The sequence below is a fragment of the Lotus japonicus genome, chromosome 6 (genome assembly GCF_012489685.1).
Source record: "Lotus japonicus ecotype B-129 chromosome 6, LjGifu_v1.2".
Lineage (NCBI taxonomy): Eukaryota > Viridiplantae > Streptophyta > Magnoliopsida > Fabales > Fabaceae > Lotus > Lotus japonicus.
Window position 1 is genome coordinate 67,515,863 of NC_080046.1, and position 26,505 is coordinate 67,542,367.

Genomic DNA, 26,505 nt, shown 5'->3' on the forward strand with positions numbered 1-26,505 from the left:
AAGCATCCTTCTCCCGCTTTTGAAATGCCCATAATTTTTCCCTTCACTCGAGGGAGAGGCAATCTTAGCCTTTAATCAATCCATTCAAACAGACTTTCTCAACATTTTAAGAGAGAAAAGGGAAAAGAAAGTATAGGAATCAATAAAAAAATTCGTGTCCAAGTGTGAGAGTCAATCTTATTTGATCATTTTGTCAGTTTAGACAATAGACCTTTTCAAATTACAGTCTTTTGTCAGTAACAATGAGTTCAAAGTTTCTACATTTGTTATCATGCACTGCTTACTCATTCCTAGTCAGCTAACGACTAACGTCTATGTTATGAAAGATTATTGTACAAGTTACAATTGTGTCACAAGTGTAGTATTCCACATAAAATCACGAGATAACCAATATCTTCAAGGATCTTTGAACGGGCATAACATGTTCCTTTCACTTCTTAGGAGTCTTCAAATATCCAGCTGCTATTAATAGCCAACTGCAAGTAACTTTGGCAAGTTAACTGGGAAGGGAAGGGGAGGGCTATTACAGGGTCCAGTGTAAGCATTTTCACCAGGACACAAGGAGCAAGAATAGTTCTATTGTTTTTGTCAATCGCCTGAAGCAATTACAACAAAAACATCACCAAGGGACCATTTTCTTGCCACCAATTTTTCTGAAGGGTTGATAATAGCACGCTCTTGGTTAGCGAGGCGATAGCCTATAATAATCTCCTGTCTTGCACGACCCCTAATCATTATATCATAAAAACAGAGCTCCTCCTGGTCAAATAAATAAAACTCTGCAGGCTTAATGCACATCTCGTTCCCCTGCCATAAGTGCACAGAAAAACCAATATATATATGTTATTGTGATCTTCTAGTACAAAATCATATGAAATAATCAAATATTATAAAAATGCAAAACTACAAGTTCGAAGTTTACAGATTGGCCACTCCAAAGAAATTAATGACTTGTATGAGATATGTCCAGAGAATGAAATTCAACTGATCTATCAACATTTGAGAAATGGCCAAAATCAAGTTCAAATTGAGGGCTACCTGCTCTGCAAATAATTCCTCAAGAACACGGTTGATTTGCTTATCTTCAGCAACCATAGCTAGTGCCATGCTTACCAGTTCATTAGATAACACATAATCACTGATTCTGGACACAGACACTAGATTTCTAGTCCTAGAATCCAAAATTTCGCTAATTATAATTGATTTATCTGAAGCTTGCTGCATTTCACGGATCCAAGAGTTGTGAGAGAACCCAGATAACCTCAAAGACGTTGACTTTGTGTCTTTGTATGGTAGACGTCTTGACTACAAAATTAAAGATAGGGGAGAGGAGATGGATTTTCATTAGAATTTGAAACACAATACAATGTGACAGTTGTACATCTATACATCCACAACAGCGGTTACCTGTATATCACGGATGAGCAGAAGGGTAGCTAGAGATCTTGAGTCAGAATGAGCAACAGAGTCCTCCACTGACTCATCTGCAAGAATAAGGATCTGTTTTCTTAGAGTTAGTATACAGTTGAAGAAAATTTTCATTTTCTTTGCTTGGCTGTCTTTGATCTAGGCATATTTTATTGACACTTAATTCCAACGTGCTCCTAATTATATTTTGACAGAAACACCATCTACCAGTCACCACATTTACAATCATTCTAATAATAACTCCCCCCCCCCCCCCCCCCCCCCGCGGAAGAAAGCAGGAAATTGCTAATAATGGCATATGAGCTAGAAGCAAACCTAGTTTGAAATATGAACATCAATTAATGTCTAGTTTTTCTTTGGTTAATCATGGCATAGTGCTTAAATGGTAATGGATTCCCTCCTCAAGGCACACTGACACACTTCAAGTTTGAAATGCTACAAATATTAAGAGAATATTTAAAACTTACGGAATCAAAAGTCTCCAATGGAAGACTCTCTAGGTGCCGCCTAATGACAGCATTTCCCTCCCTATGGACAAGCTTTATGTTCTCTAGCCCAAAAACATCAAGTCCACCAGCGGCAAGCTTCTTCTCTCTTTCCTTTTCAGGAACCTCATTGAACATCCAGAGTTCTGAACCTGGAGCCAAGAATGCTTCTAAAACCTATGAAACAACAATGATCAAGCATATTTCAAAAGGTTATGGTTAAATTAATTAGTGAAGGAGCTGGATTTATTAAATGAAATATTTGGCTCATGGTTCTATCATTATTAATATTATGGGACCAATAAGCATTGGATCCACCACATGATGTAGCTTCTTACCATCCACACTTAGGTATTCTGCCTCTTCTTCATATATTCTACCAAAAGCTATCCAATTTAACATGCATTAAGTGAAGTAACAAAGACAAATATACTTTGTTGGATAGGATGGTTATTGGCTGAAAGCACCAGTAAGAAAGAGTTTGAACCCCACTGGACGGACCTTGTGGCCCAGGTATGATGCTAATTACCAGTGAAGAGTAGCAACCCAAAGGGTGTGGGGAAACCTGACAGCCTTCCCAAAAATACCAGGTGTAATTGTTCTTGTTAAGTGTAAAATGTTACCAAGGAAAAAGTTTTATTTACCAAGGAATTGTTTACCCTAAATTAAAGGGTGACTAAGGGTGCATCAGCATTTGGATAAAAATTGTCAAAAAAAAAACTTGGATGTAGACTTTTGTTAGAATTCATAAGCTATCTTTCTTCCTTTTAATTGGAAGCTGATTGAGGGGAAATTGATTGACAAAATATGCTCAAAAAATTCTTCTAGCATCCAATATTAGATTGGGGTATAAGCTGAGGTCAGTAAATACAAATATGCTTCAAACTACATCCTCTCCACCGCTCACTCTTCCAAAATCTTCTTTTCTCTGACTTTTCAGCAGGGCTTGATATTCATTTTAAAAAAAATATCTTTCAAAGAATCGAACAATTAACATGGTTTGGTGAAACTGATTCTAGAATGTCCACAGAAGGATTAACCCTATGCTGTAATTTGATAATCACAAATTCATTCCTTGAAGGCATAGAATCTCGATTTGATAACAAAAAATTGATCACAAGACCCTCATGTCTTTGGCATATGTTCTAGCTAATTCTATTTCCAAATACAGTCTTCAAGAGTGTCAAAATTCAGTCCTCTTTAGTAATTCAATGATAATCAAGATTTTTCAGATGTGGACTATTTGATCTATTCTATGTTTTTTCAAAGGGTGAATTACTTCTTTTTACACATCAATATGATAGTCCATAACAGCAATTAGCAATGTAGCTTCTAAAAACGTAAGGATATTTAAGGCATTAGAATGGAGTGTACACAGTAAGGGAATTACCATGATCATATCATCAATATCACGGCGCCACCCACAAAATAATATCTTTTCCGGATATTTTGGTGCATCAGGTATCCTAGGGAAAAAGCCCTTGAGCACCTGCACAAAATATGAAACATTAAAAACTACATGTAATATATACTATTGGTGTCTGATTACAGATATTAATTACATAAGTCACCTATTATCATTGATATAATGAATCCGAGACAGTGAGGAAGATATACATTTCCAATTAGGCAAACATACTAAATGGACCCAAACCCAATGCTAAAGAGGATTAGAGCAGAAGATAACCTCTGGAAGAGAACCAGGAGAGTAAGTGTCATCATCTTCAGCTATAACAAGGACTTCATCACCATCTCTCATAACATAACTATCATCAGGATTTATGACAATCTTCCCCCCATCTGCAGCAACCTTAACTCCACAAGGTATTGCATCAGGAAATGAAATTAATATGTCTTTGAAAGATAAGCCATCCAGTTCAGGCCATCTTTTGATGTAAAACTCAGCATTCTCAAATCCCAGAATATCTTCCCATATCTGGCCAAGAGAAGAAAACAAATGGACACACACCACAGTCAGGTACATGGAAACCAAGTGCAACATAGAAGTTATTATTAGTGTGTTTGTTTTTAGCGTTGAGATCTTCCCAAACCATGGTTTTAATAAAAGCTATACCTTGTAGTGTTGGCCAAAACCATATTTTTGAGGATACTCAACTCAAAACCAAACAAGCACTAAGTCCGTAATATCGAGCCACTAGAAGGACAAAAACTAGTTGTCAATTTTTCTATCTAGGTAATAGGCTTTATATTACAAGTGGAAATAGTTCATGCAGAAATTCATCTTGTAAGAGACAAGATTCGTGAAGCATTCTGTATGTAACGTATTAAGCACACTCTGGTTATGGAAAAACACATACAAAGAAAAAAAGGCAAGCAATCCGTCATGAGGGAGGGTGGAAGAGAGCTAGGACATCAAACTCTCACCCCCGGGACTGTGGCCTACCAACTTCAGCGATGTTTACTAGAGGGATCAAGTTATTTGAATAACCTGTGCAAGGCCAGGCTGCAGAGCACACTGAATCATCAATCGTCCAATTACATCATGTGCAACAACTGTTTCAATGAGTTCTCCACCAACAAGTTTCACTAGGGGTTCATTGTCAAGGTCACTCATCTCGACGACAACATGTCCCCTTAAGCCCTCCTTTACGCCTGTTAAGCTCAAAACAACTCTCAAAGCACGTGCATCACTCTGAAAGCAGAAAATTTGAGAAAAACATAAACTAAGAAATTCCTCAGGAGGAGTTAGTCACTACTCACTAAAATAAACAAGTTGGTAAATGACCTGATCTGCATTTTCATCTGAAGCTAATACAATGATTGCTCGTGCCTTTGAAACTGAAACCTGCAAATAAATAATAGTTAAATTTAAGAGGGTAGAGAACAGTTAGTTAGAGAGAAGGTAAAGGCGAACAACCCAAAGGGCCAAAACATATTCCCCATATCATATGGTCCATCGAGATTATGGTTAAAATTACCTTTTCCTTGAAAACAGAACAAAGAAATCACATCAATACCTTCTTTAGGTCAGCAAGTATAAGAGGACTGCCGCTCCTACAAATCACAGATGTCCCCATGAAATCAAATTCCAGCTTTGTTATATCCATTTCCATTTCCTCCTTTTCTTTTTCTGCAAGCACCACAATAACACCACCACCAACACTCTTATTTGCTATTGCTAGCTGCTTCAACAGTGAACCCTGCAATCAAATATGACCTATCAGCCACTATTTGTCCTATTATCAAGAAAAATAGCTAATGCACTCCTGTACAAAACTCAATCAGAGGAACTCAGATAACTAATGAGCTGAAACAATATACAAACAACCCAATATAAGAAATCTCTCAACATTGTATCCCAAGTCACATCTCAAAAACTCAGCTTAGTTAATGGAAAACAATTTAGGAGATTACCAATTTGTCACTCCAGCCAAGAATGAGTATGTGGTTTCTTTCAATGACTTCACACTTGCCTTTTCTGAGTGAATCTACCTTCTCTGATATAGCATCTGAAACAAGCCCAAGCATCATAGCAAATATGAGCATGCCACCTGAACTAATTGAGACAGAGACGACCCTCTGCCCGGTTCCTTGTGTTTCAGCATGATTTCCTGAGTCAGCCACATAAGTCCAAGAGTGCCAAAGTGCTTCAGCAAGGCTACCACCAGTGACGGCATAGAGTGCTAAACCACCAAATCCTATGAGAAATAGAGTTGCAAAGAGAAGCGCGAGCAGCTTTGCATAAGGATATATGGAGAAAAAGACATCTAGCATATAAGCAATCCTCTTCTTTAACGGTACATCCTCCTTGTTATTGTGTGTTCTCCTCAAGAAATTGATAATTTGAGGAAGGTAGTCAAGATATTTGTAGAGCAGAAAAGGCAAAATGAGCGTGAAGAGCACAATATACAAAGCTGCTTTTCTACTGAGGATATAAGAAAAGGAGGCGTCGTGTATTGGTATAGAGATTTTTCCATTTCCATGACCGGAAGAAAAATGAATTTGACTTTGACGACACAGGTGAAGTTTGTGATCCTGCAAGCAGATATACTGATAAATAATGTAGGCAGCAGCATAATAAACATGATGTGAATGAGCATATTAAATAAATTTGCATACCTCGAGTTTGGCAAGCTTGTACTGTAGATAAGAGGAATAGGGTACAAAAATAATACAAGTGATGATGAGCTGCAAGTGCAACAAAAAAAAGAGCGGTTCAGATAATTGAAAATGAATGATCTAATAGGATAGGATAGGCGGGAGAGAAAGAAACAAAAAAGGTAGGAAAATAGCAACGGTAGGTTTTAATGAGAGAATCTATCTAATAGCAACAATAGAAATATGATCACCAGATAGAAGATCGGAGGAGAGCGGTGGTTATGGTGTTGCGGTCTGGCGACGGGGGAAGAGGAAGGAACGGGAGGAGGAGGAAGGTCGGTATTGGTATTGGTATTGGTATTGGTATTGGTATTGGTATTGGTATTGGTTTTGGTTTTGGTTTTGGTTTTGGGAATGGTATCGAAGCGGAGGTTAGAAGTAGAAGGGGGTTTGACGGAGGAGGGTCTTCTTTTCCTGGTGGTGGTGCCGAGGAAAGAAGGATAGTTCCACTGGTGATCTGAGAAATCAGCGGGAGGAGGAGGAGCGTTGTTGTTGTTGTTGTTGTCAATGGAGACTCTGAGATGCAAGGGGCGGTTTGATGATGATGATGATGGTGGTGGAAGTAGGGTCTTAGTCTTCTTCAATGGTGGCTTGATGACAGTACTGAGATTGGGAGATTCTTCGTCATTGCTGTTGCTGTTGCTGTTGCTGTTGCTGTTTGCTGCTGCTACTGGTAGTGGTATCATTCTAACTCTAATTCGTTTATTAGAAGATAGATTGATTCAGGAAGGAGAGGACAGTGAAGGGATCTACAATGCTCTCTCTCTCTCTCTCTCTCTCTCTCTCGAGTGAAAGCGCGGAAGGAAGGACAATATTTTAATCTCTCTTCCGTGGGTGGGACCCTTATCTTACTCACGTGGCTGCTCTCTCTCATAGACTCTACGTGGCATAATTTCAAGGTAAACATGAACAACTTAATAAGGAATAGTCGTTTCATTAAACAACCACGTGCTTAGCATTAGCATGCTTTTAACCAAAATTGTGTATTCTCAACGCATCATCAAATTTAGACTAGTGTTTTTTTACCGCGCGTTGCACGGAGAATACGTCTATTGTATTTGATACGTCAATTAATACCTTGATTATTAAAAATATATTAAACAATGGATGAAATAGAAGACTCAGAAATACTAAGCAAAGTTGACATAAAGACTTCTGTTATAAGCCTGGTTGAGATCAACATGAACTCGTTTTACATTCTTCATGAATATGAAGACAATAACACAAATCATAGATATAAGAAATTAGCAACAAATTAATCTTAAAAAAAATAAATGTGATAGTAGCACAAATTAGGATTGTGTAAGATAAATCATAAAGTATGACATTATTGTGTTTATTCCAACTAAGTAGGGATGACAATGGGTAGGGTACTGTAGAACCATCCTCATACCTGAATTTTAAAAAATTACATGTTCCCGTCCCCATACTCGCGTGGGTAGCAACTCGATGCTCTCCACCTTTAGACAATTTAATGTCATTACAGGAAGCTCTTCATCTTTGCCAAAATCTAAATGTAGGGATGGCAGTGGGTCTCGGACCCATAGGGTTTCGGGCCCATATGGTACCCGCAAAAAATACCAACTATGGGTAGGGTAAAAAACCGCTAAATGGGTATGAGGTTGGGTATAGGTAATTACCCGCAAAAAGTAGTGGGTATGAGTGCGGGTATGAGCATTATAGTACCCAACCGGCTCATACCCGCACACATATGTTATTATTATTATTATTATTATTATTTGGTAATATATTAACAAATTAACTTAAGCTATAGCTTTCAAACTCACTCTTTTAAAAAAAAGTTAGGGACATTAATTCTTAGTGACGTGTCATTCTTACGTTAATTCTCATAAAAAAATTCAACGTGTCATTCTCAGGTTAATTCTCATAAAAAAATACATTTTTAAATTTTAGATTTGATTAGGATTTAGTTGTTTTTTTCTTGATTTTATCTTAATTTATTTTTGATTTATTTTTAGAGTATTCATTAATTTTATGGTATTTTTATTGAATTTTTTTAAATAGAGATAATATCTATTTAAATATAGATAGGTTTAGATATATTTAGTTTCTTTTTATCTCTTTGTTAGATTAATAATAAACTAAATCTTAACAGATATTCAACAGAGTCCTTATATATCTTTGGCTTCTATGCATTTTCAGGGGTTAAATAACATGTGTGATTTTTTCTCTTTGATTTGTAGGTTGAAGAAAGTATTCGTAATGACAGTGTTAATCCCATGACAGAGCGGTGTGATTACCTTTGAGACTCACGATATGGCTCAGGTTGGTGCTACGATCTATGATGGAAAAATTGATGTATGTATTCTCATCATTTATTACTTTTTCCTTTTTTTTTTAGATTTATGGTTCTGAAAAGTGATATCATTTTCTCTTCTTATTTTCAATTTTTTTTTATGGCTCAAAGACATGTCAAGGTTGATAGCCAAAACACAGGTTCTTGCTGAAATGCTTTACTACTCTTGCTATTTTATTTTGTTAAGCCAGAGAAACAGATTGGAATTGATATATCATTCATCTTTTGAAAACCATCACCAAAATAAAATTTCAGTTTCCCTTCTACTAAGCATTTCATCAGACACAAAAAATAAAGGGGAAAAAAATTAAGTTACCTCTTTACCATTGTCGTTGAGGAGGATTGTGGGAAAGCGAGAGGTAGAGGTCCTTCTTCAGAGAAGGAGATTATGCTGTTGAGCCTCCTCTGGCGGTAATCATCTTCCCTGTCGATGATCCTATGCAACTTGCGAAAACCCAAATCGGCGTTGGTTTCAGGGGCGGAGGGCATGTCCTTGAGGAGGCTTTTGGGGGCGGGGTTGAAGACTTGAAGTGTGGTATGCGTCCCTGTCGCTTGCGCCATAGAGATCTTGTGATTGTCTACTTATTTCTTTTTCTTCTCTATATATGTTACCATACTTGTCTTCCCCTTATTGCATTATGTTTTGGTTACTTTTTCTTAATCGTAAGTTAAATGAGTAAAAATTGTACTTTACCCGTTTAAATCAAATTATCATTTTTCTCATACCATCTCATGGCCTTAATCAGTGTAATATTTGTAGTTTATTTTCATAGCCCTAATTTAGATTTAGCACTGTTCTATAGCCCTTTACTTCTTCATAGGTGGTAATGGACAGTTAAAATTACTTAAAACAAAAGACCTAGGGAGGAAATCTAACTTAATTCTTAAGGTTGCACCCCAACAAAATCCAGCAATGACCACATCAACTTAAATAGTAATTGGACTTTGAAGAGAAAAATATCTGTTCAGATAACTTTTGAGATCTAGGAAAATAAAGTTTTTAACTTTTGATTGTATTTCAAACTGATAATGCCCATCAAGCAATCAGGAGAAGCCTTTCAAGCAAACATCCTGTTATTAGAAAACCATGCTCCCTCATGTTTACAATGGTGTCATCATGTAGTAGGCTGACATAGATAAAACATAAGTATCTAGTGCAGTTATCTTGGTAATGAAGGAATATGTATAATTGGCTGACTGACCATTCCTGTTTCATGAGGATTATATTAGAGTGATAGATAATTCCTTCTTTTAGAATTAGGACTTGGGGTTGTGTCTTAACTTAGTAGACAGAATCATAGAATTTATTTCTCATTGTATTTTTCTTAAAAATATATTCTAATTTTTTTATCGTAATTAAAGTCTAAGGATACTTGAAAACACCAACAAAAAATCAAGAAATAAATCACCTTAATCCTAATCAAATCTAAAATTAAAAAAGATACTAACTAAAGATAGATAAAAACTACCAAAATCTAGCAAATCACAATAAAAACTCATAAAATCATGAATTAAATAAAAATCCGAAAATTCAATAAAATACCATAAAAATTAATTAATACTCTAAAAATAAATCAAAAATAAAATAAAAGACCAACAGATAAAATCAAGAAATAAACAACTTAAATCAATAATAAGATAAATTAAGATAAAATAATGAAATAAACAACCTAAATCCTAATCAAATATAAAATTTAAAAATGTACTAAATAAATATAGATAAAAACTATCAAAATCTTGCAAATTACAATAAAAACTCATAAAATCCTAAATTAATTAAAAATCCGAAAATTCAATAAAAATACCATAAAAATTAATTAATACTCTATAAATAAATAAAAAATAAATTAAGATAAAATCAAGGAATACACAACCTAAATCCTAATCAAATCTAAAATTTAAAAATATATTTTTTTTATGAGAAATAACCTGAGAATGACACGTGAAATTTTTTTTATGAGAATTAACGTGGGAATGACACGTCATTAAGAATTAACGTGAGAACGACACGTCACTAAATCAGCCTGATAGCAATAGGATTTGGCAATTCCAAATTAACACTAACCTATAGGTATTCAGTTGTAGAAGAATCCCACCCAAACTATGAAAAAATCTAAATTGCAAGGTGAAATGAATCACACTACTTTTCCACATACCTCGATTAATTAAAAAATATATATTTTCTATTGTTTTATATGCACAATATTTTTTTTATTGATCTCAAGTTAATTATATTCTCATAAAAAATACCTTTTTAAATTTTAGATTTGATTAGGATTTAGATTGTTTATTTCTTGATTTTATCTTAATTTATTTTTGATTTATTTCTAGAGTATTAATTAAATTTTATGGTATTTTTAGTGAATTTTTCTGATTTTTATTTTATATGCACAATATTTTTTTTATTGATCTCACCTCGCTTATGTTAGTCACTAAGACTATGTTTGTATAAATGTTCACATACATTCAAATGCACCTATATCTCAATCTTTGTTAGTAGTACATGCCTCAAATTAAAGTATGTACTTATGACCATTAACCTTAAGATTTGGATAACACACTGCAGTAAGATCTGGTTAGCCTAATTCATAAGCTTACAACATCAAAGAAACTTTTAATCCCCCCTTAAAAAGTGAGAACAGATGGAAAACAATTCACCTTTCATGACCAGTGAGAACAGATAAATGTTGAAATAACATACATAACAATGAAAAAAAAATAAATGGGATGCTCATCTATCAATGTTAATTTTTTTTTATCAACAAACACATTAATACATGAACATTACAAAACAATAATAATGAAACATAGAATGGGTTAAAACATGCTTTGGCGAACAAAAGACACTTCTAGAACTACATGAAAGAATCATTCAAATTGAAGAAGAAGGACTACCAGAGATATGAGAAAAATGATATGCCTTTGACTTTTGAGTGATAACAATTCTTAGTCTACAAAGCCACAAAGCATTGTTTTTTACATACCTGGAACAAAGAGGCTGAAGCAAGAAGTGAGAAACTCGTTTTTGAGTTTGAAGAACATGCACTCTCAAATCTCAATTGTGATTTCCCTTGGTAACCATAAAAAAAAAATTCTCAATTGTGATGGGGATAAATTTATAATGAAAAATTTAATTGAAGTGAGTGAAGGTCCATGTTGTTTTTGAAGCATATATGATTTGAGGTTTGCCATGGTTGAGATGAAGAAGGGAGGAATAGAGAAAATTGTGTGAGTATTTAGAGATAGAGAACGTATGAAGGTTTTTTTGCTCTACTAACCCTTTTTATTTTCTAATATAGATTGATATTGATACTCTATATAAAAAACAATATTTTTTAGGAAGATTTTTTTAACAGAAACTATCTAACAAAGATACATAAAAACAAACAACCTAAATCCTAATCAAATCTAAAATTTAAAAAGGTACTAAATAAATATAGATAAAAACTATCAAAATTTAGCAAATCACAATAAAAACTCATAAAATTCTGAATTAATTAAAAATCCGAAAATTCAATAAAAATACCATAAAAATTAATTAATGCTCTAAAAATAAATTAAGATTAAATCAAGAAATAAACAACCTAAATCCTAATCAAATCTAAAATTTAATGTGGCAAATAGGGCCAAGGTGGAAAAGCTGATGTGTAAATTATTAAATGAGAATTAATAGGTGGAAAAGCTGACGTGTAAATAATTAAGTGAGAATTAATCTGGGAGCGACACGTCACTAACTTGGCCTGTGAGAGCGACACGTCATGCTAGAAGTTGTTATTTTCTAATATATATAGATATAGATAGATAGATATGCAAATAACTATTTTAACATTAAAATAAATATATACAGTACATAACTAAACAGATAAATGAAAAGGTATACACGTAATGTAAATAATTGTTTCTAAAATTAAAATACACTTTCCCATAACTAAACAAACAAATGAAAAGGTATAAATTAACACTACAACCCTGTCAACAAAATTAAATAATAACTATATGCACTTTCAATGTGAAACTCTTTTACAAATACTACTATTACATGGACTTTGACTCGTAAAAAAATATCGCACTAACATTGCATAAAGGGTAACCTCACACAAGGATTGAAACTCAAATTAGATGACTAAAGAGCTCAGTTGTTAGAAGAACCAAGAAAATATTTAGTTTCATTAAGTTTCCGGGAAAAAGATGAGAATTACATTGGAGAATACTAAGTCTTTCCTAACCATATCCTTTCTGTTTGTCTCGCCCATCTCCCTTCTCTAACTCATACATAATAAATAAAGGTGGAATTATATTGCATAAATGGAAGCTTCGAAGCAATTTGGTATATATTTTGAATAAAGATGAAGTTGATCATGAATCCTTTGATTATTTCATTAGTTTTGATAATTTTTACAAATAATAATATAAAGTCATTTGTATGGCCTTTAATTAATAGCTTAAACAAGGTAACTTCCATCGAAAGTGATGTTTTAGAAAGGACCAGGTTAGGAAAGACTTAGTGTTCTCCAATGTAACTCTCATTTTTTTCCTGGGAACCTACCTGGCGCACGATTTACAATCGGTATGCAACTGCGACGGTGTTGTGATGGATAAATTCGATGGAATAATCAATTTCGACTTGTGACAAATGCAAGTCATGGTGTGTTGATACAATCAAGATTACACAAGGTAGACATGTAATTGCCCAGGTCGCACATGGACATTAGTTGACATTAATGCAAGGCGTGCAATGATAACGCATGAGCATTGTTGACATACATGCAATATGTGATGATAGAACATGAACATTGGTGGCCGTTGATGTATGGCGTGTGGCAAAACTATATCAATGGCAAAAAAAAATTCAGAGAAAATCAACATGATGCATAGAAATAGTTTGGTTTCAAACTTTTAAGTTGAGTATATTCTTTATGGTGAAATATAATAATTTACTCTATTGGTATAGGCGACGAGAAATATGTGAAGATAATAAATATCATGATTATTGGTATATAAACAATGAAGGCTGAAAATCCTTGTAATATGTGAAGATTTTTCTGGTTGATTGCAACTTGCAAGTCCCAGATTATTTAACACGGTGAAACATGAGTAACTTCAATGCTATATATTTGACTCAAATCCTACTTTGAACTAATATTTGGATTTTCTTATCGCTTTATTTTAGAATATTGTGAGAATTGGATTAAATATTTGTTTTAGAAAATAACTATTCCATTGTGAGAGGAATGTAACCTACTTTAAAAAAAGCAGAAATAGAAAACCTAGTTTTTAGTGAGGAAGGAGATATAAATAGTGAGCAGTCGTGGTCGTGGGCCGTGGTGACCAAGTAACCGACCCTGTGTTGTCTCGTCCTCGTACTTGCCTATTCGCAGTTCTTCTAGGTTTGCTTTTTCTTTGCACTAAATCTCCAAATCTGCAACAATTGTCTGTCAGCATTCTTTATTTCTTTTCAGTTCATGTATCAATCGATAAATTGGAATATTTTAATTCAGTAGTCGCATATTTCATTTAAACACCCCTGCTTTATTTTTCCTGATTTCTGAAGATAACTGTGTTGTGTTGTTTTCTTTCTCACTGACATGCTTTCCCCTTCCCTGTTAGGTTGATTTTGGATTTTAACGACTGAACTTTTTTCATATTTTTAACAAGGAATCTGCGACAAGTATCCTTTGTTAATTGGCATTTGCACTGTTTTTATTGTTAATATTAATATTATAGGTCTGAACTAGTCTGCTAAAGTTGTTCTTATCAGCATTTTGAATTTCCAGAATTGGATATCTCTCTCTCTCTCTCTCTCCATGTCCTCCTCTACTCTTTCCCATCTCTTTCTTTCTTTGTGATTCTGCCCTCTTTGTTCACTGCCACCAAATAATGATAGTTTTCATCAATTTTATTTGTTGTACTATGTTTCTTGTTTTTTATTTTGTTATACTCATGTGTTTTTTTAATCCTCATCCTCATGTCTGTACGTGTGTGTATATATATTGCTAAAATTCACCAGTCTATTTATTGACAGTAATGTAGAAGGGATATCAACATGCTAAACAGAACACAATGGAGCATGTATAAAATTGTACCTACATAACGAAATCCCAGTTAAACCTGACTAAATATTAATTCAAAAAGTAACATACATGGTAGTCAAAATTGGAATTTTAATCTCAAAATCCTTCAAAAAGTAACATTCATGGTAGTATAAATTGAAATTTTAATCCTGAAGTCAAAGCAAAATCCCTTTAATGATTTCGAAGAAACCCGGATTTGAATCGGGTTTCAACCCGTTTCCTTATCTAACCTTATTTAATTTAACTAATATTCCAACCCTAATATTTCCAATGCTGCCGCATTTGCTTCAACACTAAGGATTCTTCTGTGAGAGGGACTGTCTATCGTCTTCCTTGTGCTTCGTTATCTGTGAGTTCTCTGTTCTCCAGCAACTTATGGATTATGAGTTATGATTTATGAGTACAACTTTTATCCAAGTCTTTCTAGGTTATTTTTAATTTGTTTTCCTTATGTATGCTGCTTTATATGCATAAATTTTACAAAATCTTACCATTAGATTTACGATTTTGTGATTTATGATATTCGCCTGCGTCCTGATCAGGGTGCATTTGGATAAACAACGTAATTAAGCGTTTATCGCATAAGCGCTTATTCATAAGCTTAATTTGAGAACCTTATTGAAATTAGCTCAAAATAAGGAAAAAGCCCCTAAATCACCAAGATAACTATTTTTCTCTAAAATAATAGTGACTCCAATTCACTGATGTGTCATTTTTCCCTTTTCCCACTGTTTAGGAGTTGAAGAAGACAGGTAATGCTTTCTTCTGTCTGAAGTGGTTGCTTAAATGTAATAATCTAAAGTGAATCCCTCATCCCTAGATGAGGTTTAAAGTTAGGTGTTTCAGTGAGTCTTGGTGATTTTATTTGGTTTCTCTCTTGTTGGGTAAATTTAACTTATCATTTTGTCAATGGTATACTTAACGTTGTGATATAGCTCAGTCGGTGTCAACAGGAGCAAGAGATTATAGTCAGCAGCGGAATGAGACACATGTGGTGACTGGCAATTGGCCACTTTATTGACTCTATCTATGAATTTGCATGTCTCTTTCTGTTTTTCTTTCTTACTTTTATTTAGCCTCCATCTCTTCAGTAAATAAGTTCTGCACATCTTTGCTATAGAAATGTCAGTGCTGTTCAAAGTTCAAACTGCAAAATGCTCTGTTCAAAACCTTGAGCATGATAGCTCTCTGTTCATAAGTGTAAGAGAGTCTAAATTGCAGTTTGATAATCAGCAAGACGATACTTGATTGTCTGTTACACCATGGTAAACACATATAAGTCACTCGTACGAGTAGGACCCATAGTTTATCATGGATACATATCATTTTTACAATGTTCCCAATCAGAATTGATTTTTTTTACCTCAATCTAACTAATGATGTCATCATATTCTCTTAACATTTTCATAATTCCTGCAGGTTTCAATAAAAGGTTGTATCTCATCTGATTTGACATCACCAATGGACTCTTCTAGAAGATTTTCTGCTGGGTTTGCAGGTGTGATCATACTTGTTTCTTACTTATTATATTTACTTATATGCAGCAGTTATATAAAATTTGTTTAAGACGTTATTATGCTTAACATAAGCAGAGGGTTCAAGAAGGTAGCTGATACTATTTAGTATTTCCTGTCAATTGTGTAATAATGTAATGATTTATGATATACACATTCAATCAAAGTTCCTGGATAAGAGATATTCATGAAATAACTTTGAATGTTGTAAACCTTGGAGCATTGTGTCATGATATCAAAGTTACGCCCTTTTGTTATTTGGATGGGCATTGTGTTGGTCAACAACTTTAACTCTCTTACACTAGGCATTTTCAACAACCAGGTGTGCAGGAATCCGAAGCCATGCCTTATTATTCATCAGTCTCAACTTCGTTTGATGCGCAAAATGAAGCTGTGAATGGTACTGTGTTTGCAAAACATGATCCGAGATCGTCTGGTTCAGTGAAGCCAAATAGCTTAAAGTCTACACATAGAAAGGGCAGTTTAACCAGCACATCATCCAAGACTGTCACTGATACAAAAAGAGATATCACAATTCTGAATAAGGTAATGCCACTCCTTGTTTACATATATTCATTTTCTGGGATGGTAGAGTTGCTGCATTGATTGACCATGAATACTTGGGAAAGTGCTAATTCCTTCGCTTATATGGATAATTTTTACGGAATTTTTTTCTCCTAGGCCTTGTTTGCCACCTCTGGTATATATTGTTTTCTTTTATTTTATCTTCTTGTACCTAAATTATAGATGAATAAAACAGTTCCATGAACTTTACTTTGTTAATGTACTTTATATTTTCACTTTAACTGCTGCTATAGAACTAGAACGTTTTAATAAAGTGAATGTTTAATTTTGCAGGCTCCTCCTTTGTATCCTAATTTTACAGCAGCAACTCCTCCAAGGACCTACCACCAAATGGGAAAAGTTTCATCTTTTTCTAACCCAAAACATCATTTCTTTCCCCCAACTAACTACAGGCCTAACACATCTACTAACTATAGATCAAATGGGGGAGTGTCTAGTGTAAATGATAGATTTTTGTTAAGTGACAAATTTCAGAGTGGAGAATCTGAAATGTCAATGGAAATGACTCGAGGTCCTCGGGGTCAGTACAACAATGTTCAGCTACAACCTCCGGCTGTTAATGATGAGCTTGCGGTCATGCTGCGTAGAGATCAGTATAACCTTCCAGATTTCCAAACTGAATATGAAACTGCTAAGTTTTATCTGATTAAATCTTTCAATGAAGATGACATTCATAAGTCCGTTAAATATGATGTTTGGACAAGCACTCCCAATGGCAATAAGAAGTTGAATGCAGCATTCCATGATGCAGAAGCTCAATTCAGTCAGACAGGCACTATGTGTCCTGTCTTTCTCTTCTTCTCGGTGAGTTCGAATCTTTGTCCATAAATTATCTCCTGTTTTTTTTGCAGACGAAGTAGAATGTAACATGAGAAAAAAAGATGAACATTATAGAAATTTAGATATTGATATCTTACTGGAGGTATCTTGTATTTTCTTTTCTTTTCTTTTTTGAGGTTAAATTAGCAGTTCTTGATTTTGACCCTGGACGTACTTTGTTGTCAAATCAGGTCAATGCTAGCAGGCAGTTTGTTGGAGTAGCTGAGATGCTAGGGCCTGTGGACTTCAAAAAAGACATGAAGTTTTGGAAACTTGACAAATACAACGGGTTCTTCCCAATTAAGTGGCATATAATTAAAGATGTTCCCAACAACAAGTTTGTGCACATAATCCTTCAAAACAATGACAACAGACCTGTAACTTTCAGCAGGGACACACAAGAGGTAAATCTTACTTTTGAACATTATAGTAGCAGCTTTTTATTCAATTTTTTGTGAGACATGATATATCATCAAATTCGTAATTATATGGTTTGCAGATTGGTCTGAAGGAGGGTCTGGAGATGCTGAGTATTTTTAAAAGTTATTCAGCTAAGACATCTCTATTGGATGATTTTGATTTCTATGAGAATCGTGAGAAATTATTTCGTTCGCAAAAGAGTACTAAGCATACAAGCCCAAAGCCCCAAGTATACAACAGTGGCAATTACCATGTATACAACAATGGCAATTACCATGTAAGTTCCATTTCCTTTGTCTAGAATGCTTTTTTAATATTTCTTCAATTGAAACATAGAAGATATGCAACTTGCAAGAAGTACACACAATTGGAATATTGTGTCAATTGGAATATTGTGATGCTGTAAATATTTTTCTTTATGTTCTTGTATTAACTTTTACTTTTGTGATTATTTGTCTTTTTAACTGTGCAGAACACAGTTGAGGCAAGGGAGAAGAAAATAGAGATGCAATCAAGTGATGGCACCAAGCAATTTAATCTCATCAAACTTACAAAGAACCTTTCTCTCAGTCCATCTGAAACACAACTATCTGAGAAACAACTACATGGCTTTAGATATGGCAAGATTGCTAGGTGAGCCAAAAAAGGAAAAAAGATGGTCAGAAGTTTATTTCTGCGTGTAGGGATGTTAGAATTGCAGAGTTGCGGTTTGGTAGTAGAGCTCCTCAAGCATTCGGCCTCTTATCTTATTATTATGTGATTTATGTGACTCGTCAATATGATTTTAACATGTTTTAATTTAAGTTTGACTCATTAATATCTGTATATTGAAGAACACATTGTCTTTATATGTGGAGCTTTTTGACATTATGATTCAATGCCTCGTATGTTTTCGTATCATTATTTGGCTTTGGACTAGGTTGACCAATTGGTTTTAGGTTGATGAGTGCTCGGTTCCAAATTAGGTTGATAACTTGATATATGATCTCAAAGAACCAGACAGAAAATTAGTATCAAAGACGAACAGTGGGGGCTTTGCAGAATCAGGCTGCCCCAATCTATCCTGTCCAAAAAAGCCTGACTTTTTTCTCTAAAAAATGGTATAGCTCGAAGAGGCACCTCAAGGCCTACCAGAGAGGGTATCAATGGCACACTGGGTTCTGCAGCGGGGGAGGATTATCTCCTCTTCAACTCCCATGGAAGCCAGCATATACCTACTCCAGTGGCAAGCTAGAGCGTTAGAGGAGGATTTCCCTAAGTAGGAATGTCCTTCTGTCTGCAGGGGATTTCGAACCCACACTTGATTAGACTCAAACTCGGGTTTTGAGGACAGATGTGGCAACTCATGTAGGCTATAATAAAGAGAAATGATTGTTAATAAAAAACTACCAACCTTTATGCATATTACCAATCCATGTACGCAAGTTTAAGAGATCGATCTAGCTCAAAAAAAAAAAAAAGATATCTAAGGTGAAGACTCTAAAAGTGAAATATAAGACCTTGAAAGAAAGATATATATATATATATATATATTTTGTCTCCATTCTACTTTTAATGTTGTCTTTTTTTTTTTTATACATGGAAAAAAATAAAAATAAATTGCGCCCTCAAGGGGTTTAACCCTGTATTCTATTTTCAAGGATATTCCTTCCTTACATTAAAAAAACGATTGTTAATAAGATTAGTAGGTACCTATGAATTTCTTTTCACACACTCTTAACATTTTTCTCTAAATGTTGAATTAAAATTATTTGACTTATTTTGCACAAGTTAGCTGACAAGGACATTTGGAATCGGGGTTTAGCCTAGGAAGGGAAAAACCCTGGTAGTGCTGCTGCTATCCCTTCATCACCATTCTTGGAGCTGAATCAATTCTATTCAATGACTCAGCATACGGTGGAATTTGAAGAGTGTAGTGCTGATAGACCCGCTAAGATATCCAAAATCGAGCATCCTATTCCTATTGACGGCGACGAAGAAGAAGGGATGAGCCAAAAGCAAAGGATCCAACGCTATCTGTTAGCAATCGAGTATATTGGAACTCGCTTCTCTGGTTCACAGAAGCAGCTCACTTGCCGTACTGTCGTCGGTGTTCTTGAGGAAGCTTTCTGTAAATTTCTCTCCCAACCAGTCTCTGTCACTTGTTCAAGTCGAACTGTGAGTATCATTCTCATTCTCATTCTCATTCATTGCTGCTAAATCGTAACTGTGTATCATATATTGATATATCATATGTGCAGGATGCTGGAGTGCATGCCTTGTCTAATGTTTGTCATGTAGACATTCAACGGATCAGCAAAAGAAGGCCTGGCGAACTGGTTGGTATCTTACTTCAATAATCTTCCTTCCACTTTATCAATTCTATATCTAACTTCACCTTTTCTTTTTGTCAAACTAAACTACAGTTAACACCTCATGAACCTTCTGTGGTTCGAAAGGCTGTCAACCATTTCTTACAGGTACACTTCTCAAAACGTAAACTATTTCTCAATCTTCATTTATCTATTACCTAATAACAGCTTCTCACAATTTGATATACACCAATCTAGAAGCATGACAATGACTTAATGGTTATTGATGTTCGATGTGTACCATCAGACTTTCATGCCAGATATAAAGCACAAGAGCGCACGTGAGTAAGATAAGACTGTCATTTTGTTGGATTATGAATCAAAACAATTGCTTCATATGTAAAATGCCACTTTATTGTATATGATAGAATTCCATTTTCTGTTATGATCATTTGTAGTAATTGATAACTATTTGAAACTTCACTTCTCATCAGATACTTCTATCGCTTGCTGTCTGGGCCAGAGCCTTTGTCAGCCTTTGAGAAAGAACGAGCATGGCATGTACCTGAGGACCTTAATCTTTCAGCTATGCAGGTTTGTTAAAAGTTCCTTATATTTTCTAGATTATCATGCTTTCTGAAATATCGTAAAAGAGACACAATTTGCTAATGATTTCGATGCAGGAAGCATGCAGGGTTCTTGTTGGGTGCCATGATTTTAGTTCCTTCAGGGCAGCTGGTTGTCAGGTTGTTTCTTTTCTCCAATGTTGTAACCAATAATTTGTAAAGACAAAATTCCAAGTAATCAGTAGTTTTAAGTGGAACCTTGTTTGTGATGCAATCCTCTTCTATATTCCTCTGAGGAATGATGGGGCCTGCACGGTTCTTAGTCAATGATTTGTTTGGTGAGCTTCACAATTGCCAAGCAGCAGTTATTATTGCGTTTTCATTTAGAAGAATTCATTTTAGTTTAATGATCTTTTGTACATTCTTTCAAAAGTGTTCTTAACATGTCTTCTGTTTTTTAAATCAACATTAGCATTCCCGTTTCCAAGTTCTGTATCATGTAATGTGAAGTCTATATGATCTACCCATAAAATTTGACAGAAAATTGTTCCATTACAGGCAAAATCACCAATTAGAACTTTAGATGAACTCAGTGTCAGTGAGGTAATACCAAGTCCAAATTTTCCGTCTTTAATGGATAGAGAACGCCAAAATAAAGTCAGTGGTGATCCTCAAGGCTGCCACAGAAAATCTGAAGCTGACATTCCACTAACGGTAACTAGTGAAGATGTAGGATTTGGTAAAAGAAGGCAACATCGTTGCTTAGTGGTAACAGCTCGTGCACGTTCTTTTCTTTACCATCAGGTTGGTTATCTTCCTTGTAATTGAAATTTCCGAGTCCTATGTTTTGCTTTGTGATTTATCCTGCAGGCGCAATCCATTTGGTCTTAATACTGTTAATCCATTCCAGGTTAGGCTTCTTGTTGGTGTTCTTAAAGCTGTCGGCACAGGAAACTTGACAATTCCAGACGGTACTCAAACTTGTCATAGCTATCTATATACACTTGACATTTTTACGCTCTGATTTGGGCTAAAAATGATCTCATTTGTTCTACCATTTCAGTTGAAAGAATTCTGAATGCGAAGACGGTTACAGCCACAAGTCCAATGGCTCCCGCATGTGGTCTCTACCTGGGAGAAGTGAAATATGATCTACCAAGTTCGTAGACATTGAGTCTTGAAGAAACGCCATGGACTCAATTATAGAAGCTATAGGTAAATTAATGGACCTGGATTCGTCAATGTTCAGATTATCCTTTGGGAACGTCCATCTTTGTCTTTTTCGTCCTAAGCCGTAAGTTGGATATCCCCTTTTTTGAGGCAAGGATGTAAGACTGAGTTTCATATATGCAGGTAGAGCTTCAAGATTTAAAAGCAAAATAGTGAGTTAGTATTGACCTAATCAAGACATTAGCTTTCCGTTCCAAATTAAGAGACTGTCTGTTATCAGATGCTAGGGAAGCTATTGTAATTTGATGTATTTTCCATTTTTAAGCCAAGCTAGTTAAACAATATGTTTCATTTAGAAATCAAAATATAAATGAAAAACTCTGGTGCTGAGAGTTAGTATCGATAAGAGATTTCAGTACAGGAAGAGGCGCGTTTTAATAAATTTACCTGACTATGATACTTGTGCTATGGTTATGTCATTCTATATTTTGCTTTTGTAAAAACAAAAAGTTAAAACACGAATTGAACTAGCACAAGCAGAATTTCTTTGATGCAATAGGGAGTGTGGTCCACTCCACACAGACTGACTATTATTGGGGAAGAGAATCCCACACAAGCTTGAAAGTTTCGGGTTTTCAACACATAAGCTCTCAAGCAGCTTAGCCTTCTGATGTTTATCTTGTGAGTCCTGCAAGCAGATTGAACCATTAAGTACATCATGCAACTGCATATTACGTAAATAATCATAAGAAGAAGAATATGATGCATCAGCTTTCGGATGGAGAAGGGGTTTCGCACCAGAGGAATAGGACATGGCGGCGGCGATGCTGCGAATCAGAGGTGGTGGTTTCAGTAACGAGGTTTCTTGAGTATGAGAGCCTTTTAGGAACTGGAGCATACGAGTCATCATCATCATGTCTTCCTAAGTTTCGGTCTTCCTAGGTTTCACGAAATATCAACTCATTTATAGTAAGAGAAGGGTATGTGCAGAAAAAAGGTGTTTGTAGGTTGATAAGGGTATATCAGGAATTAAAAATAGAATGACATGTGTAAAAATAAATTTTGGAATGTCAATCATATAGTTGTTAACTTACTTCGAATCTCGATCTTACCCATAAGAATTGAGGGCGGCCTGTGGTTTAAGTGCGAGCACACACGGTGAAGAGATTAGTCATTATTGTCGGTAGTAGATACCCTGAGCTATAGAAAAAAATGTTTTTTGGCATGTGGCTAGAAATTAATGTGTTGGGCCTCAACCCTCCAGGTTCCTTAGACTCCTAATTGTGCTTCCCGGATTTCTTGGTGATCAATGAAGTTCTTTTGACGGAAAAAAAACAGTTGTTTTTTTATATAGGCCTATTACCCTGAGGCAGCTATAAAAAAAATAAATTTTGGTATGTGTCTAAAAATTAATGTATTGGGCATCAGCCCTCCAGGGTCCTTAGACTCCTAATTGCGCTTCCAAGATGTCTTTTGGTGAAGTAAAGTTCTTTTGACGAAAAAAAAAAGGTAGTTTCTTTTTTATACAGGCATATGGGTGCTTTACTTTAACAAGAAGTCACATTTGTCTTGCAAACATTTTGGAAGAAAAAACATTTGTTTATATATAAAAATAATATTTAAAAATTCGTTCAATCACATTCTTCCTTTGGCCTTTTTTCATCTTTTATTAATTTAGTCTGTATACACTATACAAGTAAATTTTATCAATTAAATCAGGTTTAAATCTGTTAATTTTTGTGTTCATGTCAATTTATCATGGGTGGTGTACTGGTGTTAATTTTTAACTGCTAACTGATTTATTATAAAGAAAACTTTTGAGGAGTATATTTTCACTAGGAATTGTTTTTACTTAAATAATCAAGCTCTTGGGATTCGTAAGTGCCATTGGCTACTTTTGCTGGACAATGATGTACTGCATGGTCACAGGATTATACCACATAGATTCCAAACTCTACAACTATACATGCCCATTTATGTTTACAATGTACTTGTTTGCAACCTAGCAACTTCATAAACTAGGATTATACCCGCGCGATGCACGGATGAACATTTTATAATTTATTAAAATAGATTAAATAATCTAAATATTTTACTCATTTTAATTTTTATATTTACTACTATAATTTTAAATTTTAATATGTAAATATTACATAAAAAAACATATATATATATATATATATAATTGTAAGATTTTTATGTTATTATAATTATTTTATAATAATATTATTATTTTTAGTTTATTCCTCAAGACTCAACTTACACCGATGATAAAAAAGTTTACATTAATAAGATTTTTTTGGTAATGCACCAAAATCTAAATAACATTATTTATCTATTAAATATGTTACTTGACGGTAGAAATTTGATATTAATATACATAAAAAACACCGGATGAAACGCATATGTCATTTTTCAATTTTTTTATTTGAAGTTATTTTAGGTACATTAAAAAGATAAATTTCACTCTCCAGGGATTAAACCCTGAACCTCCCCACCCCAACAAATATGAATTTGATGTTTAGATCAATATATAGTAAAATAAAAAAAATTAACTTTTTTAATTATAATTATATTACAAAATTTGATTTTTCTTAGTTACCCAAAATTTGAATTTACTATCACATGGATTTAGTTATCATTATATATTTTATATCAAGAGGCTATAACTAATATTTGGCGAAATTTTTAAGAGGGTTAAAATCATTTTTGTACACTTCTAAATAAAAGAATTAACACGAAACTCAAAAGTGAGGTTGAGAAGTGTTTGCAACTCAATTCCATAATGTACTAATCAAATCCAAGTATCATGAGCTGTGTAACCCTATTACATTGAACAATTCAAAAAGAAAAGGCTTAATTGCAACTTTGGTCCCCGACGTTTACCAATGCCACGATTTTGGTTCCCCACCTAATTTAATTACATGAATGGTCCCCGACGTTGTAGGCCGTGAGCAACGTTAGTCCTACCGTTTATTTCTTAATGTAGGAGGTTTACGTGGACGTTCAGTTGGAGAGAGAAAGGAGGTATGAGGAGAGAGGGAAGCACGTGAGTATCACGTGACCCTTATCTGAACCCATTATACCCAAACCCCTGACCTCCATGGAACGAAGAAGGTAACACGATTTAGATCCCTAGGGTTTCAGATTTGGGTATAATGAGTTCATATAAGGTTCACGTGAGTTCACGTGATACTCACGTGCTTCCCTCTCTCCTCAGATCTCTTTTTTTCTCTCCAACTAGACGTCCACGTAAGCCTCCTCCATTAAGAAATAAACGGTAGGACTAACGTAGCACACGACCTACAACGTCGGGGACCATCCATGTAATTAAATTAGGTGGGGGACCAAAACGTGGCATTGGTAAACGTTGGGGACCAAAGTTGTAATTAAGCCAAAAGAAAATTAAATACATTGGATTTGGAACCATGGTAGGGTGTGATCCAGCAATGACAACAGAGAAAAACGAAAATGGAAAACACAAACACGAAAGAGAGAAGAACGGATCACAAAAGAGAAACAAGAGGGATGGAAAATTGGTTTTAGGAAAGAGTCACCTTTGTTTTAGTTTTGACAATCATTATTCTTTATGAGAAGATGAACCATCTCGGAGCAGGTGCATCTCTAAAAACTTGAAGTTGCACATAAATTATATAGGTAAAAAAATAGGATGGAACCACCGCTTTGTTCATGTGGTCATAGTCAACCTGCTTAATTGTGAACTTTTCAGTTAAGTCTAGCCATAACTATATAAACAATTTCAATGACTCATGTTAGAATATCCCAAGATTGAAGTACAATTTTATTTTTAAAGTTGTCCCGTAAATTAATCTACTATCCCAAAGTTGTAATAGTAGCTAAGATTAGATCATCAGATCATGAAATCTATAATCCCGAAGTAGTAATAGTAGTTAAAATTAGTTCCTTTCGGATCATGAAATATTATGCTAACATGATCCTCCATATATAGGAAAATTCTATCTTTAATAAGATGACCAAAGTAATAATAAACCTAATAAATTTGAAGGTTGTGAAATTGTGAATGAAACAAGAGGGGGAGGAATATCTCCTTATCTGCACTTAAACGCCAAACTTGTATGTCAACCTATTGTCTGAATTTGATAACATCATCCAGATTTTATGCAATCCAAAGCCAATCCGAGGCAGCAGTATTCAGCATAGGTACAGCTAAAAATAAAACTAATCACAAAGCAAGACTCTTCCATGCATCCTTTCAAATTGATAGCCTATCATGTTCATCCTGTCAAATTAATTCCCGTTGCATTATAGCAAATTATATTTGTCATATTGTAGAATATGCCTTCAATGTGATAGTAGTACTAATAATCTAAAACTCATGTTTTAAGAAATTCCCAGCAACATAGATGTCAAGCCAGAGTGATAAATAAAATCTTCAACCATAATGTTATATTACATATGAACCTATCGATAAACAATTTTGAAGTAATTGGTCATACCTAAAATTGTAAGAACTAATCCCCAATAATTTAGAACGGTCTATAGATGCAAGCTTCATAAGGAAAAGCCAATATAGCAGGCTTATCACGCAAAGGCTGGAGTCAATAATATTATGTGGGCCTTAATTTGTGTCTTATATTTCACATTATCCAAGTCACTTCAGCCATCTCAATATCCACAATGAAACCATAACTATTCAACCTGGCATCTCAAGACCTAATTTGTCCATATACATGTTTCC

General features: G+C 34.6%; 3 protein-coding genes across 18 annotated transcripts; 2 read left to right on the forward strand and 1 right to left on the reverse strand.

The window, feature by feature from the left end:
• Positions 1 to 139: 139 nt before the first annotated feature.
• LOC130723105 (ion channel POLLUX) lies at positions 140 to 6,822 on the reverse strand. Of its 4 annotated transcripts, none has more exons than XM_057574043.1 (12): positions 6,224 to 6,819; positions 5,994 to 6,062; positions 5,289 to 5,909; positions 4,892 to 5,074; positions 4,660 to 4,719; positions 4,363 to 4,566; positions 3,601 to 3,849; positions 3,304 to 3,402; positions 1,896 to 2,090; positions 1,408 to 1,500; positions 1,039 to 1,305; positions 140 to 807 (listed from the first exon to the last, which is right to left on the reverse strand). In XM_057574043.1, the coding sequence occupies exons 1-12, from the start codon at positions 6,716 to 6,718 to the stop codon at positions 589 to 591; spliced, it is 2,754 nt and encodes a 917-aa protein (XP_057430026.1). In that variant the 5' UTR covers positions 6,719 to 6,819; the 3' UTR covers positions 140 to 588. The 4 variants fall into 4 exon arrangements, with proteins under 4 accessions (XP_057430026.1, XP_057430025.1, XP_057430027.1 ...); XM_057574042.1 differs by having other exon boundaries at positions 5,289 to 5,924; XM_057574044.1 differs by having other exon boundaries at positions 600 to 807; positions 923 to 1,305; positions 5,289 to 5,924; positions 6,224 to 6,821.
• Positions 6,823 to 13,594: 6,772 nt separating this feature from the next.
• Positions 13,595 to 18,658, forward strand: LOC130723106 (YTH domain-containing protein ECT4). 12 transcript variants are annotated; one of them, XM_057574048.1, is made up of 9 exons: positions 13,595 to 13,736; positions 13,957 to 14,017; positions 15,356 to 15,461; positions 15,840 to 15,918; positions 16,257 to 16,480; positions 16,793 to 17,323; positions 17,530 to 17,742; positions 17,838 to 18,035; positions 18,231 to 18,658. In XM_057574048.1, the coding sequence occupies exons 3-9, from the start codon at positions 15,450 to 15,452 to the stop codon at positions 18,393 to 18,395; spliced, it is 1,422 nt and encodes a 473-aa protein (XP_057430031.1). In that variant the 5' UTR covers positions 13,595 to 13,736; positions 13,957 to 14,017; positions 15,356 to 15,449; the 3' UTR covers positions 18,396 to 18,658. The 12 variants fall into 12 exon arrangements, with proteins under 12 accessions (XP_057430031.1, XP_057430030.1, XP_057430038.1 ...); XM_057574055.1 differs by having other exon boundaries at positions 13,596 to 13,736; positions 15,356 to 15,414; XM_057574056.1 differs by having other exon boundaries at positions 13,596 to 13,736; positions 15,356 to 15,411.
• Positions 18,659 to 19,496: 838 nt separating this feature from the next.
• LOC130723108 (uncharacterized) lies at positions 19,497 to 22,203 on the forward strand. 2 transcript variants are annotated; one of them, XM_057574060.1, is made up of 9 exons: positions 19,497 to 19,915; positions 19,999 to 20,076; positions 20,164 to 20,217; positions 20,311 to 20,390; positions 20,544 to 20,643; positions 20,733 to 20,795; positions 21,174 to 21,419; positions 21,526 to 21,586; positions 21,679 to 22,203. In XM_057574060.1, the coding sequence occupies exons 1-9, from the start codon at positions 19,640 to 19,642 to the stop codon at positions 21,780 to 21,782; spliced, it is 1,062 nt and encodes a 353-aa protein (XP_057430043.1). In that variant the 5' UTR covers positions 19,497 to 19,639; the 3' UTR covers positions 21,783 to 22,203. The 2 variants fall into 2 exon arrangements, with proteins under 2 accessions (XP_057430043.1, XP_057430042.1); XM_057574059.1 differs by having other exon boundaries at positions 19,499 to 19,915; positions 20,308 to 20,390.
• The last annotated feature ends 4,302 nt before the right edge of the window (positions 22,204 to 26,505 follow it).

Coding starts and splice junctions, on each gene's coding strand:
- LOC130723106 (XM_057574047.1), top strand. Junction 17,743..17,837: donor TCAGCAGGGACACACAAGAG/GTAAATCTTACT, acceptor TATGGTTTGCAG/ATTGGTCTGAAGGAGGGTCT. Junction 18,036..18,230: donor ACAACAATGGCAATTACCAT/GTAAGTTCCATT, acceptor TTAACTGTGCAG/AACACAGTTGAGGCAAGGGA.
- LOC130723108 (XM_057574059.1), top strand. CDS start 19,640: ATGACTCAGCATACGGTGGAATTTGAAGAGTGTAGTGCTGATAGACCC. Junction 20,077..20,163: donor AAAGAAGGCCTGGCGAACTG/GTTGGTATCTTA, acceptor ACTAAACTACAG/TTAACACCTCATGAACCTTC. Junction 20,391..20,543: donor TATAAAGCACAAGAGCGCAC/GTGAGTAAGATA, acceptor ACTTCTCATCAG/ATACTTCTATCGCTTGCTGT.
- LOC130723105 (XM_057574042.1), bottom strand. CDS start 6,718: ATGATACCACTACCAGTAGCAGCAGCAAACAGCAACAGCAACAGCAAC. Junction 5,075..5,288: donor TTGGCTGGAGTGACAAATTG/GTAATCTCCTAA, acceptor ATTTGATTGCAG/GGTTCACTGTTGAAGCAGCT. Junction 3,403..3,600: donor CTCCTGGTTCTCTTCCAGAG/GTTATCTTCTGC, acceptor TATTTTGTGCAG/GTGCTCAAGGGCTTTTTCCC.